The sequence below is a fragment of the Heliangelus exortis genome, chromosome 28 (genome assembly GCF_036169615.1).
Source record: "Heliangelus exortis chromosome 28, bHelExo1.hap1, whole genome shotgun sequence".
Taxonomy (NCBI): Eukaryota; Metazoa; Chordata; class Aves; order Apodiformes; family Trochilidae; genus Heliangelus; species Heliangelus exortis.
In genome coordinates, this window is record NC_092449.1 from 2,970,287 (window position 1) to 2,989,100 (window position 18,814).

Below are 18,814 nucleotides of genomic sequence, written 5' to 3' on the forward strand. Positions count from 1 at the left end.
TATTGATACAGCACAGTCTTTATTATAAACAAAAAATAAATAAAGTTCCTAAAGAGAAGATGTCAGGTTAACAAAAAAAACATTTAGGATTTTAATAATTTGTTTGTAATTAGGCAACAAATTACCAAAACTTTTCACTTGCTACAAGTGATCAGGCTCTTTCCAGTCGTCAGCTTCACTACTTGCTACCCACATAGCTTTTTCTTTCAGCAAATCCAACAATAAGGGACAATTAAAAATTCCTCACTGAGTGACCAGTGGTCACTCTTTACACTCCTTCAAATCCCTGATGAGATCAGCACCTACACAATTCCACACCTATATTCTGATGTGTAGCCCTCTAAGGAACACTGCTTTGGGAAGAGATGCACATCAGTGCACTTGAAGCCAGTTCTAAGAAACTAAACCAAGTACTTTAAGAATACTGAGGTTGTATTTGCTAAAAATAACATTCCTTATGATCTACCTTTCACTACTGTGATTGAGAAAGTGATGAAAAAAGTGCCACAAATTCATGTTACAAAAAAAAAAAAAAGAAAAAAAATTGTCTCCTGGTACAGCACACAGATTCATGCTCCATTTCTTAAATTAGTAAGCATAAACACTGCTGGTTTCATATCCTGGTGTTATGTGTTCCTAGAATAAGTAAAAAGTTAACAAGCCTGCTGGTGTTGATCTTGTGCCCACCCATTAGTAAAACAAGACACAAATTTAGTCGAAGTACCAGTGTTTCACAACATCTAGTCCATGATTCTCTTCACATATTCTTTGGTTGTGCAGAGAAACTTCTTTACTAACTTCAAATGACAGCTTCTGTACTTGTGTGAAACTCCTGGAACAAAAGCAAGATAAAACAGTTACTCTGCAGGATTAACAACTTCTGCTTGACTCTGAAGTAGTTCACTTAGAATGCACAAACAAAACCTCCCCAAAAATCTTTATTTTTTCTGTAGATAAGGTAGGGACAGGAATACACAGAGAATTAAACTAAGTGCTACTATCCTCTCAATTAACTCTCCTCCAAAATACATTTTTGATATATTCTAGCAAGATCTACAGATTTTTCTCTGAGTATTTAGCCAACAAGTCTTTTCACCAGAGTGTTTTAAATACCTTTGAAGCTCTTTATCCAGTTCCTGAGACACTTCTTTGAGCTCTTTAAGCAGACTGGACGCTTTTGCACTTTTTTCTGAGTAGCTTGGCATTAGTTCTGTCAGAAGTTCTTGTGTGACAGTTAACTCCTTCTGCAGCTCATCTACACAATATAAGATGTTAAAGGTATTATTATAAATGCATGCAGTGACAGCAGTTAATACAAGATTACTTACTAGCAGGAGTAATTACAGGGAGAGGTGAAGCTACCATTTGATCAGCTTTCACAAACACACCATAACAAGACTGGGAAAGCCAAATTATTTTTAGCTATTGGGACTAACACCAGCAACAGGCTCTTAACATTTCTAATCAGGTTCTCATTTAGAGTATGTCAAATATTTTTACAAGATATAAATGCAAGAGAAAAAACAAGTTTTAAACATCCAGACTTCCCTAATCAGTTACATATATTTCTATTGGCATGTGCCCCCAACACAAAATTTAACTAGTCCTTTCCTTCCTTACTTCTCTGTTCCTTTCAAGACCTGACAAGAATCTTTTGTTTTTCAATAAAACTTTTCCATTTGTTTGGAAGTGCAAGCAAGAATATTCTAAATGGTTTAAGAATCTTGTTTCTTGCAGACCAGCAGTTGAAAAATGTAGCTTTTGGTCCAGACTTCAATACAAAGCACCAGCACTAACTTATTAAACAAATATTCTCTGCTTTAGGACATCACACAATACATTTAAGCTCTGGTTCTACAGGAAATGTGAGCCAAGTCTGCCCAGGTGATTTCCTCTCAAAGACTGGAACAAGAAGAGATCACAGCATTTCTACAACTCCTGGGTACACAAGTATCTACCCATTAGGAACAAGAAAGGAGGAGTAATGCCATGAATTCAATTGAAATATATAAAATACTTGCTAAAGGAAGTGCACATGATCACTGTCCTAGATTAGAAAGTTAATTTTTTTCCTGCTGCAAGATAAAAAACTTGTTCAAGTGCAGTTTAGTGGTTAAGAGATGAAAATTATTCATAGCAAAACATGTGACTAATGCTGCAGCCTGGTGTTCAATCAAGCTCCCAGAGCACACACAGTTCCCTCCAGTGGCCACTGAAATCCAGCAATAACAATGTAAGAAATTTAACATACCACACCCCACTATTTCTGAAAGTTTATTAATCAAATATTCATACCCAAATATGCCAGCATGTCTCCTTCTATGTGCATATTCTCCGTGGGTAATTCATGTCTAGTGTCATCCAGGGAATGTGCAAAGCTTTTATATTGCTCTTTAAACTGTTCACAAACATGAACAAGGGGAGAAAGTACTTCCATCTGAAAAAGACAACCAACACTTCTTCAAAAGCAGCCATTTTATCAGTACAGATTTGGCTTGTTACAGAAAAATAATTTCTAAGCCCAAATCCCAACCTGAAATGCTCCTTGACAGAGAATTCAAGAAGTTTGTGCTGTGATATTCCTTTTGTGCTGGTTAATAGGTTTTCTTCTGCCACTTCAAAATGCCTAGGTCAATACCAGTTTCCTCAGAGGATGTAGCAGTCAAAGTGCTTTATATTTGGTACTTTGATAGTTAACAATGTATTCTCCAAAAGACAAAAAAATCTTGTTTGATTTTTGTAATGCATATTTGCTAAAAGCAAACACAGCTGCAGTTTTGAGAAACCAATCACTCAAAAAACTAATTATTCATTAGAAACCTTCCTTCTTACAACCAGGCCAGAACTACTGATGTCTAACAGACTAAAATAAGGCAAAAAAAGATGTCCACCAGCACCCCAGCTCTAGCTCTAAGTGGAACTGCAGGATGTTCACATGGTTTAAGACACTTCTCTCCTGTGCAGCAACTTTGCCCAACAGCTCCAACTTCTCCTTCCTGCCTATCCACAAGAGACAGCAAAAAAGTGACAAAAGTGTTTGCTTAGGTTACTAAAGAGCATTACATGCCACAAGAGGAAGAAGATCTTTATTTTAAGAAAACTTAAAACTGTACCTCAGATGGCCACTGAGCCAGAGAAATCTTCTCACTACTTCATCAGTCGAAAGTACAAACTGTACAAAGTCCTACCTGTTTGTCTAATGCTTCATCAAGTTTCTGGTCTCTCTCTCTGAGCAGAATTTCACGCTTCAACTTGTAGAGCTTCCTCTGTTGTCTCTTCTTTTCTTCACACAACTTAAGCAAGTGTTCCTCTGCTTTTTTCTCCAGCATAGCAAGATTGTTTTCTGCCTATTACATCAAAAAAAAAATCACAACTAAAGTAACACTACATTTAAACAATTAAAATACTCTGAAGGAACAAATGGAAGCCTCAGACAAGGTCAGAGCTTCAATTACTGAAACAGAGAGTGTAGTGTTGAAGCCCCCTCCACCTTCTTTCTCCACCCCTGCTAATATTTTTTGCAATAATATTATATATTTTTGCTAATATTCCTTTTGCAAAGGAAAAATAGACCTTTACAGCTCCAAGTGAACAAAGAACAAAGTCACTGCCACAGCCTTGAACTCCACACACTCACTCAGTTTTACATAACCCTGCTTCACAAGGAACCAGCAGCAGCTTAATGAACTGGCACTGAATTCACTGAATATTCAAAGCCAGGCACATAAGCTCATAAAGTCACAAAAACCCAACTTCTACACATCAGAAAGCATAGGCAAGGAACTAAACAATTCCTCAATACAGAGTCCTTCTATTAGAAACACCAAATACTTAATTGGCTCTCACCTTTATTCTGAGGTAAGTTAAAAGCATTGTCTCAGATTCCAGCTCTCCCATCTGAGAATCAGAATTTTCCTTCAGAAAACAAAAGAGTAGAGCATATCACTTTTGGTATTTAAATAATTATTTTTCCAATGTTCAGATAAATTACTGAAGTTCCAGTTTGGGCAAGAATCACCATAATCATCATGAGTCAGCCTGATGAAAACAGTTTGGGTTTTTAAACAATTAAATACATGTCTGTATTCCAGCATTGCTTAAAACACTTTCAACAGATTTTAGTAAAATTAGTAGAGAACTTGAAATTTCAGTGTGACATTGAATGAGACTCTTAAAAAAGCCACTTCTAATCATTGTTAGTTTTCTGAGCTAAATGTTTCAGAAAATAGCTAAAGATGATGTAGCACAACTAAAAAGTATGGACAGAAATACAAAAAATAAATTTGAGGAGATGCTACAATTGGAGCAGATTTTTTACATCAGGAAATGGAAGAAAAGCTTTGGTTGTTGTTGAGACATCTGACAAACAAACATTGCTAGCAGCAGAAGGGACTTACCCTCTGACTTTTGCTAGAAGGCTTTAGATCAGCTCAGTTCCAAAAAGTTTTGGTCAAGATAAAAGACAAACAGAAAATCTTAACTGCACACATTTCAAATGTAAAAAGCCTAGCAAAGGAAAGCAGTGAACTCACCACCTCTTCGGAGTCTATAAGTGTCTTTGAAGCATTTTTGGAATCAGAGTTTGAATCAGGAGCCTTCTGGGGATCAATTTTATCTGTACCACAAGAGAAAAGTTACTGCTTTCTGCTAGGGTGGGTCAACATAGCACCAGGTTCTCCAAAGGCAAAGATAATTTCAAAATTACTGTGTGTAACAGCAAAGATGACTTGTGCTCTATTTCTGGCACATGAGAAGAGCAGATCACAAAAGCATTTAGCTCTAAGTGACCACTACAGAGAGCTGTGACAGAAGTTTCAGAAGAGCTGTTAATGACACTCCATCTGTTACAGGAACAAACCTCGGAGGTCTGAAAACCTCTGCCTAAAGACACTGGAAATAACATTCCTTATTTAACAAAACCCTTCTGGGAATACAGAAGAACAGAAGGATTATTTGCCATCAAGTTACAGCACAAACATTAAAAATAATTTCACACGGAACTGAGGATGAGTGAGAGCTTACCATTAATAGCTGAAAGATCAAGGTCTGGTCGACCAACTTTATCTCCATCTAATAAAGTGGACTGCAAGTCATCTTTCTCAAAATTATGGTGACTTAATAAGCCAGAGGCAGTGTCTGTAGAAAGAAGCTGTTATCAAACTAAAAGAATTAGAACAGATTCTTTACAGGTTCACAATCACACGTTTTCACTAATGTGGTAGCTTTCCAGAAGCTTTTACACATTTGCTTTACATACATCATTTGGATATTCCCTAAGTTACCCAGAGATAAGTTAGTTCAGAATGTTACCCTCTTAAACATTTCAGAAGTCAACAACACTTGGATGCAAAAGGCAATAATGTTATTTCCTCAGGGTTTTCAAGTTAAGGTTTTAAAGGAAAATTCTTCTGCAATTCTTACAAAAAAAAACAAAAAAAAAGGGCTGGTTTGCAGACAGGCAGTTTCAACTATTTATACTGCATTTATTAAAAAGATTAAATTAAAAAAGGAGGGGAATGGTGAGGGCACAGCAAAAAAAGCAGTTCAAAGCCTTGTGGAGAAGGGAAGAGATACACTTTTTCAGACAACCCAGTGACTGAATTCCAGATTAGTTTTCTATCAGAATACCCCCACAAGAATTCAGTGCACTCCAGTTTACACCCCTTAATCTCACATCAGATTTCTTAATTCCCTTTTGTTAAAAATGACCAAGACTTTATACTCTGTTAATGGTTTAATTAATTAATGAAATTGAAATTGCAGTGAGCAAAACAGTGCTGGGTGCATGGGGAGTCTCTGCTCCACTCACACCCTTCTAAAACTCTAGAATTACCTTATATTGATTACAATTCTATGAATATTAAAAAGGGGTGGGTTTACATGTATATTCATAGGGATTACATCATGTTATTACAATATTCATGATAGGCAGAGTCTGGGTGGAGTCCTCTCTTGGGGAGATATCGGGGGTCATTAGGGGGTCTTTGGATGAAGTAAGAAGTCTTCCTCAAACTTGAACCTTTGTTACAGAGCAAAATGAGACCCTGGCCATAATTTTTCTCTTATCTGCAGGTTGTGGCATTTTTCTGTTGTCTCTTTGCAGATGTTCACATTCTTTTGGTGCCTTCTTAGCCTTGGCAGGGCCTTGTTTTAAGAACAAGACCCACGCTTCAATTAGCGCCGAGACAGAAGTTCGTCTCGTTAAGGCCTTGTGTTGCTTACACTGGTTTTGTGGAAAATTATAGGTCTCAATTGCTTTGTCCATATTCACTTTCTTCTTAGTTTAATTCTGAATTTACTGGCTAGGAATACAAATTCATTAACATCATCTATCACACTTTGTATGCAGAAAATAACTGGCAGTGATGCAAGTAAAACCCTCTCATAACACCATTTTAGATTTGTGAAGCGTTCATACATTGGTAATAAAAATGCACAAAAGGAAAGCTTTCTTCTGGTAAAACTTACCAGCAGGAGTTTTACAGCTCTGCTGAAGAACTGGTCTTTGTTTAGTTGCAGAAGATGGTTTAACAGTAGACGTTGAAAAGGAATTCACTGGATGAACCTGACAATCAAGAAACAGCATAGATGGAACACAAGCAGCAGCTGTCACCAGAAATATATTGTCCCTGCAGCTTGAACAGGGACAATAAACAACTATAACCCCAAGGCGTTTTGGTGCTTTGCAAGTCACCTTAGTACAGCCTTAAATTCCCATTCCAGTCTCCACAAAGTAACACACCACGACTCCCTCATTACCCCAACAGAGTCATTTCTTGTTTGGGTCTCGTTGCCACACCCCCCTCACACAATTTCCATCCTTTGCCAAGCCGCCCCTGAGCCCAGAAGCGAAGGGTTAAAAATTACATTCGTGGCGTCCTTATTGTTCTGCAGGTAACGAGACTTCACGACTCTTCCTCCTGAAGAAGGAGCACACAGAGCTCAGCCGGGCCCGCCACCGCACTTCCCGCCTCACCGCGCTTCCTCAGCGGGAGCCGGCTCCCCCTTCACCCCACAGGTACCTTTCCGCCGAGGCACATCTCGGCCCACCACCGTAGCATCGGGACCGCTCGACAGCCCGGACATACTGTAAAGAGAAGGATGCGACAACGGCAGCGGGCGACGAGAAACACCGACCCCTCACAGACACCTCAGTCTCCCGCCGCCTCAGCCGCCATCCCTTTGAACGGCAGCGCAAGCGCAGCACCGCCCCCGCCCTTCAGTGCCGGCGGGACAGCGCGCCCCCTGGCGGCTCGGAGGTCCAACGTAAGCCAGTACACCCCGGGGCTCCCCCGGGGCTCTCCCCAGCGGGGGGGATGTCACCCACCCGGGCTGTGCCGCCCGAGGGGTCCCCGCTCCCCTCGGCACCGGGATAAAACGAGAAATGAGAGCCTGGCAACACCTACAAACTCCAAGGATTGTTTCCCCAAGCCCCTGGGTGGGAGGTGACCACTGCCGACAGCTTCAGCTGGTAAACGTCAAGAACGCTATGGGAGGGATAGTCTGCCTCAATATTCAAAACTAAATTAAAAAAAAAAAACAAAAAACAATTCAATACAAAAACGAATCGCTAGAGAAGCGAGCACCGGCACCGCCACCCCCACAGCAGGAGCCCTCACAGCACCGTGAGGTGAAGCTCGTAGAGGCTGCGCTGGGTTCTTTCCTTCTGACAGGAACCCACCCCCTCTCGCTTCTCGCTGCCTCTAAAAGCACCCGACCCCCGAGCCGTAACGGGAGCGTCAGCTTCAACCGAGGTGACCACAACCGCAGCCCAGCCCGGGGGCTTCGCGCCTCCCGCCCCTCACTGAGCCGCTGCGGGAGCGGCGCACGCGCCCTGGGCGCGCGGTGCTGAATGGGCGCCGCCCTATTCCCCCCCCCCCCCCCGCCCCAATACCCGGAAGTGGCGAGCGGGGCCTGTGGTAGGCGGCGGTGCAGGGCGCCAGCGCTTCACCCACTGGCTGAGGTAAACGGCGGCCAAACGCGACCCTGTCGCCCCCTTTACCCCTTCCCCCCTGCCGCTCCCTCTAGTTGGAGTTCGTTCTCTGTGGGTCCTTCCTTCTTTTCCTCCTCTTCTATAGGCGACCGAACTCTGTGCGGACACCGCCTCAGAGGGACGGGGGTCTCTCCGCAGGGGTCGGTGTGGTTGGGAGGCTCGGGGGGTGCGGAGCAAGGCGTGGGGTTCCGTGTGTCCCTCAGGAGCCTGGAGGCCGGGAGCCGTCCCTCCCTCGGGGCGGTGAAGCTGCTCGGGGAGGAACGGGCTTGCCCTGTGCTGGGTGCCTGGGCTTCTGAGTGGGGTGGCAGCGGGGTTTGGTGCCCTCTCTTTTTGTGTCTGATGTGACCCAAAAGCTGAAGGTGGCCCAAAGGAAGGGTGATACCGCCCCTCGGAAGCCCCCAGCTCTCAGCCGATGTGTGGGGGGCACTTCCATCTTCTTACTGCTCTCCCAGCCCCTCAGACTTCTGCTTTTTCACACGGTGTCTGTAGCTCTCGGAGTGAACAGTATGTAAACTCTCCTACGAGTAGCTCAGCATCTTTCAAAAAACTTGTTAGAACTCTCTGGGTTCTTTTGTTTCTTTGTTTTGGTTTGGGGTAACTCTTGGCAGTATCAGTACTGCTGCTGTGTTGAGTTGGTGCTTTATCAGGGTGACCATCGTTGCCTGCTGGATGTGTGCCTCTGTCTGTTGGTATCTTGGTAGTTGTGTCTTTTTGGTAAGTTTGGTTTTGCAATCTCTGTAAGGTTAAACTTTTGCAAGCTGGAAACGTCTTTTTGTTCGTCTTTGTAGATGAAAAGTAGCAAAGTACTGTCGTGCTTCCTGACTCCTGTGACCATGTAGTTGTGTGATCTTAATGCAAGATGACTTCCCAGTCTAATTTTTAGCCTTGTTTTCTATTACTCTGTAAGTATTTTGGCAAAATTCTTGACTAGCTTTATTTGCAAATCCTGTATGTGAAAAGTGAGAAGTACTTTGGTTGCTAATGAGTTCAGTATTCTTTGATTTCACCCTCTGGAAATGGGTGGCAGTGTAGCAAAGGTCTGGAGATGATCTCAGGCCTCTGGCAAAGGCAATTAGCCTTTTAAAGATGTCATCAGCATCCTCCCACATCACTCCTAGAGGTGGGTTGGTATCGGTGTGTCTGCCTCGGTGTTTGCAAATAAGAGTTTGTCATGGGTAATTAGAAGCTCTCTGATTTCAGGTCTGTTGGCTGGAATATGTAAGTGAAGAACTTGCCCTAAAGGAGCTGTGTGAGGCAACCTTACATTCTGGTTTAGTGTGTTAGTGTCACACCCATCAAGTTTTAGTAAGCCTTTGGTGTCTTTAACTTGGAATCTTTTCAGGAACAAATCCGTTTGATGTTGGAGAAGCAATGTAGGGAACTTTTAGTGCTATGTAGAATCATAGCTGCTTCAAGATTCATTTGGGGCTCTTTTTAAAAAGAATTAATCTTGATTATTTTTTGGTTTTGAACTAACAACAAGGTTCTTCACTGGGTTTAAAGTCCAATAACAGTGCCTCAGCTTTTCAGAATGGTGCATGTAATGATTTCTTAATTGTTAGCATTTACTTATTAGCATAAAGCTCAGGAGTTACTGCATTTCTATGATGGAACAGTTTTTGTAGAACTGTTTGGTGTTGTTGGAGTTTTTTGTGTGTGTCTCTATGCTTGAACATTTGTCTTAACAAAAAGCTTTTCTGGTAGCTGAATGTTGTAGTTTGTGAGGTGAGGGTTCAGCTGTCCAAGTGCAGAGTCTACTCAGAGCAGGAAGACTCACAGGGTTGTGTTTTTCAGTGGAACCTAAAACATTTATAGAACTAAATAATTTAGAGTAAATGCAGCTGGTGAAAAATTGAAGTGAGGTTCACCAGGAAAGTAATGCTTTGTACAGACTGAATTTTCTGAAAAATAATGATTCAAACATCAGACCTCTTGAATAATCCTCTCTGTGAATAACTGTTTGACTCATATGCACGTACTTCAGTGTTTCTGTGCTAAATGGGGCTTTTCCTTAGCTAGGTGGTCAAATACCATCATTCACATGTCTTAGGCTTTTAAAAAGGAAAAATTCCTAAGAGATGCAACAGTGCTAGCTATCTCAGTCATCAAGGCTAGGAGAGAAAAATTTTGAGTCAAGAGAAAGTCTGTGCTTCAGTACCTTTTTGTGAATTTGGAGGCTGAAGGTGTTTATTAATCACATTTCCAAGAAACAAGACATACTTACTCTAATGTCAAGAAGTTCACCCTAACATGTTGATAAGGATTTATTTTTCTCAGTAGGTGGCTATTTTAAAGGATGAGATGTCTTCTGAAAAGGCTGGGAGTGTTGTTGTGACAGAAAATAAAAGTTCAGAGGTTTTGTCTCCAGTATATCATGTTTTCTGGATGTATCGAGTGACTTAAGCATGGCTTGTAGAGTTCCTCTTATCTTGGCTTTATTGTCTTGTTTGTATCTGATTACCAAATGAAACTCAATGCAGATCCTACAAAAATATGTTCTTCCTTTAAAAACTGACAACAACAAAAATGTTTTTAAAGGTATTTTTGACAAATACATGTCCTGTTGCTGAGCCCTCCCCCTTTTTTTTTTTGTCCCTTCTAGTTCACCCAGAATAAAGTTTAAGAAAATTTTTTTTATCAGTGTAAGTGCAGTATTAGCCCAGTGGAGTTTTTATTGCTGTTGTGTACAGCTGTAATGCTATTAAGGAGAAGATTAAGAAAACTACAAAAGGTGGTAGAATTTTCTCCAAGTTTCATTTGGCTGATGTTCCTGGTGTGAAAGACTCTGGGTTGTTTTGCCTTCATTCTTTATTTTCTCAGCAGAGCCACATTTTCATTTCCTCTGAATCATTCTCCAGCATTCATCTGTCCCTCTGACATCACTCTTTCTGCAAGGTAATAACATGCTGGAGGCCTCTAATGTCACTGCAAGCCTGATAAGGTGTCCTGGTCTTGAGGTTGAATTGGGCATTTGAGTCATTAAAAGGAAGTAGAGGTCCATCCTAAGTGCTTTGAGGGCACAGATTGGGATCAGGGTCTCAAGGGCTGTAGGCAGTAGGTAACTTGAGGAGGAACTGCCTGTAATGAGGGTAATTGCTTTGCCTTTTTCCTGTGTTCTGTTGCATTACTTGTGTTGCAGTCCAGCTTCTCCTTTGTTAGGCAGCCTATGGCAGCAACTTCTGGAGGTGATTTCAAAGAGTAAGTAGCAAATGCGTTGTGAATTTGCATACCCCGTGAAGAACTACTGCTTTTGGGAGCAGAAAAGTCCAAGGGCTTTTAGTTAAAGGAAAGCAAGTTGTTTAGTCCAGCAGAATTTTTTATGACCAAGAAAAATATTCAAGGTGTTACCAGGATGCTAAGCAGTTTTCAGGGATTCTGCAGAAGTCTGGAGTACTGGAACAAAATCTTCAATTTGATTGTGCTCTTGGTCCTTTTGACATGAGGTGAGGCAAGGATTGAGGCATTTGCCCTACCAGTAATGCACAGTTCATTGTGGAAATTTTAGGGTGTCTCTGTAGCCTATTGCCTTTTTGGAAATTAATTGCTGTGTAATACAAGGATAGGTGAATATTTTTGAAATTGCTGTATGTTTTCAGTTTGAACAGAGAGTGGGGTTTCTTTTGGGGATGGTCATTGGCAGTTCTGGTACTCCAGAATATTAGAGGTGAAGCTTCTATTTCTCTGTTGAGAATTATTTTATGAGCAGTGGGAGAAGCTTGAATTTTTCCACTTGAGGAATGCAGCAGTGGAAGTGTACATGAAAATGTGAAGAACTGGAATATTATAAAGTTCATCCTCAACAATTTTGCTGTAATGGTAGCTTTCCCTTTTTAGCTTTGCTATGATTCATTGACTAAAAATGTGGCTTCAAATTATGGCCTTATTTAAACTAAACAGATACTCTGTGCAGAGTGGGGCAAAGCTCTCTTCTAGAATTTTACTACTTTGATCTGTGGACAATGTTGGCTTTAATGGATATTAAAAAATTAATTGATTTAGTGATGATTGGAAAACACTTAGGAAATACCATCAAAATTACCATTATAGAATTGGATTTTTTTGTTTGCTATTTCTGTGAACACTGAGCAAACAGTAGAAATTACAGGTTGGTAAATTGTGTAGCATACACATTGGTAGAAGAAACATACCTCAATACATTGGTATTTTAGATTGGTTAGGCTTGCTTTCATTTTTCTAGACCTGTTGGAATTATCCTTTAAGAGTAGTTGAGTCAAGTTGTCCTATGACTAGTACCTTTATACTTAAATTTGTTTAGCACTGTTTCAGATTTAGTCCTCTTCAGTCTGACTTGAAATAAATACCATTAAATTGTGTCTGTTACACTGGCACAATGAAACCACTGTCACAAGGGTGCAAATCATATATCACCATATCCTTTAACACACTAATCCTTTGCAGCTGTTGCTCTACTCATGCCCACAGAATTAATACACTCTAATGTTTGGAACAAAATGTTAGAATAAAAAAATTTCATGTCTAACTTTTTTTGACTTTTTTTTCTTGCCCAGCTTCCCTAACTCTTGTGTTTGTATATGTAAAACAGGACTATGGTGAAAAATAAGTTTGTTTTGTAGATGCTGCTGACTGTACTTAATAAAAAAATGGCAAGTGTTGGGAAGATGAACACTGCTGCCACAAAAGGCTTGTGAAAAGTAAAACATTTTAAGGAAAACAGGAAGGAGTCTGAAGTCTAAAATCAGTGGATGTGCACCTAGTCCAGCTTCTGCCTCTCACTTACTAAATTTTCTAACACAGCTTTGGTTTTTTCCCTCTGTGCATTGGAAAGGAGCTTCTTTTAAGAAAGTATATTTGAAGAAATTGAGGTAACTTTGCAGAATTTCCTTCTGCAGAAACAGCTCAAGAGGCTGTTGTTTTCCTGAGCTTGCTGTTTTGCATGCTGACCTTTACAGTTTCATTATTACCTTCTACTCTTTTATTTCTCCTTTTTCTTCCAGTATTCTCTGCACCTGAATTCAGGCTTGTGTTTCCTTGATAAGCCAAATTACATAGAATAAATATGTCAAATGCTTAAACGTTTTCTAAATTAGAGGTAATAACATTAGAAGGAATTCTTATCAGCTGTTCAGAGTATTCTTGACATAAATGGGAGGGTGGTACCCAGTTAACTCTTCTAATGAAGAGGCACATCTGTGTCTGGGGATTGGCTGATTTTCTAGAAAGAACTGCAGCAGTCAGGCCTCATGGTTAATGTCAAAGTTTTGTAGTATGGGGTGGCTTTCTGATGACATTTTTGTCCTATGTTAGCCTGAATTTGTCAAGCTTTGAATTCCAGCCACTGACTGACTTGTGTTACAGCTTTGTCTTCCAGATTCCTGATTGTTACCAAACTCTAATTACCCATGGAAGGACTTAAACTGATACCAGAGTCCACTCTGTGTTTCTCACAGGCAAAGCTTCCAGAGTATTTTTGCTGTCAGAGGGCATTTTTTAACAGATCTGTTGTTGCTGTTCTTATCTCAGCTGTTTAATTGAATTTCAGATATATTTTAAATGCAGTATTAGTCACGTGCCTTTGGAATACAAGGGTAATATCATAGAATTGGCTGGGTTGGAAGGGACCTCAGAGCTCATCAAGTCCAACCCTTGCTCCACTCCCCCCGTGGTTCCCAGCCCATGGCACTGAGTGCCACATCCAGGCTCTTTGGAAATATCTCCAGGGATGGAGAATCCACCCCTTCCCTGGGCAGCCCATTCCAATGGCTGAGCACCCTCTCCCTAAAGAAATTCTTTCTAATGTCCAACCTAAACCTCCCCTGGCACAACTTGAGACCTCTTGTGCCCTCTTGTCTTGCTGAGAGTTGCCTGGGAAAAGAGCCCAACCCCCCCCTGGCTCCAACCTCCTTTCAGGGAGTTGGAGAGAGTGATGAGGTCTCCCCTGAGCCTCCTCTTCTCCAGCCTCAACACCCCCAGCTCCCTCAACCCTTCCTCACAGGAATTCTGCTGGATCCCTTCACAGCCTCCTTGCTCTTCTCTGGACCTGCTCCAGCACCTCAATCTCCTTCCTGAGCTGAGGGGCCCAGAACTGGACCCAGGACTCAAGCTGTGGCCTCCCCAGGGCTGAGCACAGGGGCAGAATCCCTTCCCTGGACCTGCTGGCCACGCTGTTCCTGATACAGGCCAGGATGCCATTGGCCTTCTTGGCCACCTGGGCACACTGCTGGCTCCTCTTCAGCTTCCTGGCAATCCAGACTCCCAGGTCCCTCTCTGCCTGGCTGCTCTCAGCCACTCTGTGCCCAGCCTGTAGCACTGCATGGGGTTGCTGTGCCAGAAATCTCTCTTCTTCAGGGCAAGAGGTTTTTCTCTTTCTAGTTTTGCAGTCACACACCCCTGAGAAGACACTACCAGCTGTCACATTGCCACTTTACTTGCTCTGGGGTTTTCACTGGTAGAAGAGACCTGGTTTCTGGTTTCCTCTTTGGAAAGTGTGCTTTGGGAGTCTTGAGCAATGTACCAGACAGCTCTTGGTAGCTGATGTGAGGTTAGGAAATGTGTGTATGGCCCAGAATAGCTGGGTTCAGCCATTCTTGTGGCCAAAAAGTTGGTGCTGTGTTTCTTAGGGTGCCATTTTTTGGTGAAAATACTTACTGAGGGGACTTCCTCTGTGACTCCAGACTGTGTGTCGGAAACAACATGTTGAGGGGGGGGAAGGAAGTCTACACAAGACTGCCTCCCTTGAACTGGCTGGTTATCTTAAGAGAAAAATGGTCACTCTTGTTCTTTTTTTTTTTTTTTTTTTTTGTGGCTTGTGCTCTGGATTCATCTTCCCTGTGAGCAGCTGTAGATTCTATATTTTAAGGTGTTTGAGCTTCTGCAGATGAAGAGTGCTTTACACTTGCATAATTACTTCAAAGGTAGCCACTGTTCAGTGGTAATTAGAGGAAATTGAGAAGGGACCTTGAACTCACTGGTCCATCCTTCTGTATGACCAAGTTCTTGGAATAAACTCTCCTTAATGAATGAAGAATTAAATTGAATTGGGAAAAATCCCATTCTTGGGGGGATCACAGAGCTTGACTAGAGATGTGCTTTGGTCTGTCTTGCTGTCTCTGGCTTGCTCAGCCTTTCTTTTGATGACTGGTCATTAAAAATAACCCAGCTTGCATAACAAATATCTTCTGTACTCTTTAGTATTCAGAGTTCCTTTAAAGCAGAATTCTGGACTCTGAGCTCTTCATGAGGCAGAACTGTGTCATGGGTTTCTGTAAAGTGATTCATTATTTGCAGTGGAAGTGGCAACTAAATGCTTCCAGCTCCACTCATTTTCATTTGAGATGATTGCTCTCTGTGCCCTTATGCAAGTTCAGTGTCAAAAAGGAACTTCATTGCCATTTCTCTGCTTCTTTTTATGTATTCAGCATGTCAGTGCATAATTAGAACACTTTGTTCTTGAAACAAAAACTGAGCTGATATTCCAGATATGAAGTTTTACACTGTTCAAACCAAGTAGTCATTATCCTTCTCCTTTTACTACCATGGATAAGCTAATAAACTGTTGAACTAAAGCAATATAAGCAACCCTAGTGCTGATGATCTGGCTGTACTGAACTGCAATTGAGAGAAAAATCACTGGCAAAGGCACAGGATGTTACTAAGTCTAGAAATTTTTAACTTGGCCTTGAGGAGGAAGTTGGCTTCTATGAGGTTAATGTTAGGTTGAAGTTAGGTTGCTGGCCTGTGTCAGGGATGAAAGGAGATAAAAATAATCACAGTGAATGCTTTTTGGAGATTCATCCAAGAGGTTCCTGTGACCTAGTGAGGAAAGGGTTGATGTGTTGGGTATAAAGCTTGTGAATGGAGTGGGTTATTTGGGATCTTGTTGGCTGACCTGAAAAGTAGTAGCAACAAGACTTAATTTTACATTGTTTCCTGAAATGGGAGATAAAAAGCACATGCAAACCTTTGTGTGGCAAGGATGTGGTTCACTCAAGTGAAATTACCAGCCTCTTGTCTGGGTAAATGATGCCTGTTAAACAAGTCACTATGGTGTGTGCAGGGTTTGAAGGAGCTGACAGCAGTACCTGCATTGGTCAGCTATGGGCACTGCTTCCTTAAAGTTGGTTGTGGTGAATACTGTTCCTGTCTTGTACCTTTCATGAGGAGAGGCCATTTGGGGAAAGTGAAGATAACACATGGATCTTGGTGTCAGAGCCATCTTCCTCCCTGCAGCTACCTGCTGCTCATTTTGCCACTGATCATGGCTGCTCTAAGCTCTCATGGTGATTTAAGAAGAAATCTAACATCAAGTTGCTTGTGCAGCTTTAAGGGAGGGTTGATGTGGGAGGATGGATAAATGTGTAGCCAGACAGTTTTCTGGGTTAAAACCAACCTGGGGAAACGAGGAAGTTTTAATTTGAACAGTTCTCCCAGTTCAGTTTGCTTTGTGGCTGTATGAATGCCTGTGCTGCCATAGCAGGGAGGAAGGGATGGAATTCCCAGTCCAAGGGGCAGGCTCATCAGACTGCTTAAAATAATATCAATTGTATGCATAAATAGTACATTTGTTCTTTAATAATTTCACTATTTAATAACTTTATTCTCGTCCTCCAGAAATAACACCTTGCCCTAATACCTCTTGTGCACATTTTTTAACACCTGACTTTTTTTTTTTTTTTCTTTTAGACAATGGGCACTGCATATTAAGCAGGAGTGGAAGACTGAAGCCCATTTGGGGACAGAATGAGTTTAAAAGATGCTGACAGTGCAGTTTGCCATGCAAAGGCAGCCTATAATCTTCATATTTATCCCCAGCTCTCAACAGAAAGTGCTCCCTGCTGCAAAGTGACAGCAACCAAGGACAGTACATCTTCAGATGTCATCAAGGATGTGATTAATATATTAAACTTGGATGTCTCAAAACATTACGTGCTCGTGGAGGTGAAAGAAACAGGTGGTGAAGAATGGGTACTTGATATAAATGATTCTCCTGTTCACAGGGTTTTACTTTGGCCTCGCCGTGCTCAGGATGAGCATCCACAAAAGGATGGGTACTATTTTCTTTTGCAAGAAAGGAACACTGATGGGACCATCAAATATCTCCAGATGCAGTTGTTTTCCAAGGAGACGGATGCTCGGCGGTTGGTTGAAAGGGGTTTTCTTCCCTGGCATCAGGAGGACTTTGATGATTTATGCAATCTCCCCAACTTAACAGAGACAACACTCCTAGAGAATCTCAAGTGCCGTTTTCTAAAACACAAAATCTACACCTATGCAGGAAGTATTCTGATTGCAATTAACCCCTTCAAGTTCCTGCCCATTTATAATCCTAAGTATGTCAAGATGTATGAGAATCATCAGCTTGGGAAGTTGGAGCCTCATATTTTTGCCATTGCTGATGTGGCTTATCACACAATGCTTAAAAAACATATAAATCAGTGCATAGTTATCTCAGGTGAAAGTGGGTCTGGGAAAACTCAAAGCACAAACTTCTTAATTCACTGCCTCACAGCACTGAGCCAGAAAGGGTACGCAAGTGGTGTGGAGAGAACTATTCTGGGAGCTGGACCAGTTCTGGAGGTAAAGTCATGCTAAAATTCTGTGAAAATGCTTTCTTGAAAACTTCAAGTAACTGCTGTTGAATGCTACTTTTGAGAGTCACCTATTGGAGTATTGTGTCCAGTTCTGGGCCCCTCAGTTCAAGAAGGACAGGGAAGTGCTTGAAAGAGTCCAGCGCAGAGCTACTGAGATGATTAAGGGAGTGGAACATCTCCCTTATGAGGAAAGGCTGAGGGAGCTGGGTCTCTTTAGTTTGGAGAAAAGGAGACTGAGGGGTGACCTCATCAATGTTTTCAAATATGTAAGGGGTGAGTGTCAGGGAGATGGAGTTAGGCTTTTCTCAGTGGTGACCAGTGATAGGACAAGGGGTAATGGGTGTAAATTGGAGCATAGGAGGTTCAAGTTAAATATCAGAAAAAATTTTTTTACTGTAAGGGTGACGGAGCCCTGGAACAGGCTGCCCAGGGGGGTTGTGGAGTCTCCTTCACTGGAGACATTCAAAACCCACCTGGACACGTTCCTAGGCGATGTACTCTAGGGGGCCCTGCTCTGGCAGGGGGGGTTGGACTAGATGATCTTTCCAGGTCCCTTCCAACCCCTAAGATTCTATGATTCTATGACTTGGTTGAGGTTTTAAATATCCCTGGGCTGTGTTGGTGTTTGGCTGTTGCTCAACTGCTTCTAATTGATTTTCCTTAATTCTTCCTTCTGTTCAGCCGACTTCCTGTTGCTTTTCATTGACTTAACTTTCCACCACTAATATTTTGGGGCAGAGGTTACCTATGTTTTCCACCTTAAAGTTTTTATGCATTTGAATCAAATCGTGAGTAGATGTTTTCAGAAAAAGATTGTTCCTCTGAAACAGTAACTGCTCAGTGTAATCATGGCTCTGTGTGTAAGCATGTCCTGCGGCATTTTATGAGCTCATTTTTTGAGGGAGTTATTTCCTTTCTACAATTGTTTGTTTTGAAGAGAGCAATATTGTTAGCTGGGGAGAAAGTGTCAGTTGGTTTTGGCTTTTAATTACTACAGTGTTTCCGACAGAAAGCAAAACTAGACAGGGGAGAGGGAGGGGGTACTGCTGGTCTTGCATGAGATAATGGCAGGACAAACTGATCTTTTAAATTTCAGACTCCTGTTTTCCTCTCATCTCAGAGAAGAAACTGAAAATTTGGATGGCTGTAATGCTCACCAATAACATCATCAACAGCAAGGAACTTTTGACACAGCCATTGTAATTTTTTAGGTTAAAAAATTCTCAAATGTAGTAATAGTTTAGTCTTTTTA

At 41.6% G+C, this 18,814-nt stretch overlaps 2 protein-coding genes across 12 annotated transcripts in view; one reads left to right on the plus strand and one right to left on the minus strand.

Moving 5' to 3' along the window:
• HAUS8 (HAUS augmin like complex subunit 8) lies at positions 1 to 7,190 on the minus strand. Its single transcript, XM_071727984.1, has 10 exons — positions 7,023 to 7,190; positions 6,868 to 6,920; positions 6,469 to 6,565; positions 5,023 to 5,136; positions 4,533 to 4,615; positions 3,847 to 3,915; positions 3,189 to 3,347; positions 2,296 to 2,437; positions 1,114 to 1,255; positions 1 to 832 (listed from the first exon to the last, which is right to left on the minus strand). The coding sequence occupies exons 1-10, from the start codon at positions 7,084 to 7,086 to the stop codon at positions 712 to 714; spliced, it is 1,044 nt and encodes a 347-aa protein (XP_071584085.1). The 5' UTR covers positions 7,087 to 7,190; the 3' UTR covers positions 1 to 711.
• A 695-nt stretch (positions 7,191 to 7,885) lies between these two features.
• The window catches only part of MYO9B (myosin IXB), a 40,897-nt gene continuing 29,968 nt past the window's right edge, over positions 7,886 to 18,814 (plus strand). For all 11 annotated transcript variants that reach the window (XM_071727978.1, XM_071727971.1, XM_071727973.1 and 8 more), the window contains exons 1-2: positions 7,886 to 7,963; positions 16,655 to 17,548. In XM_071727978.1, coding sequence (XP_071584079.1) covers positions 16,712 to 17,548 — 837 coding nt within the window. In that variant the 5' untranslated portion in view covers positions 7,886 to 7,963; positions 16,655 to 16,711. The remainder of the gene's footprint in view (positions 7,964 to 16,654; positions 17,549 to 18,814) is intronic.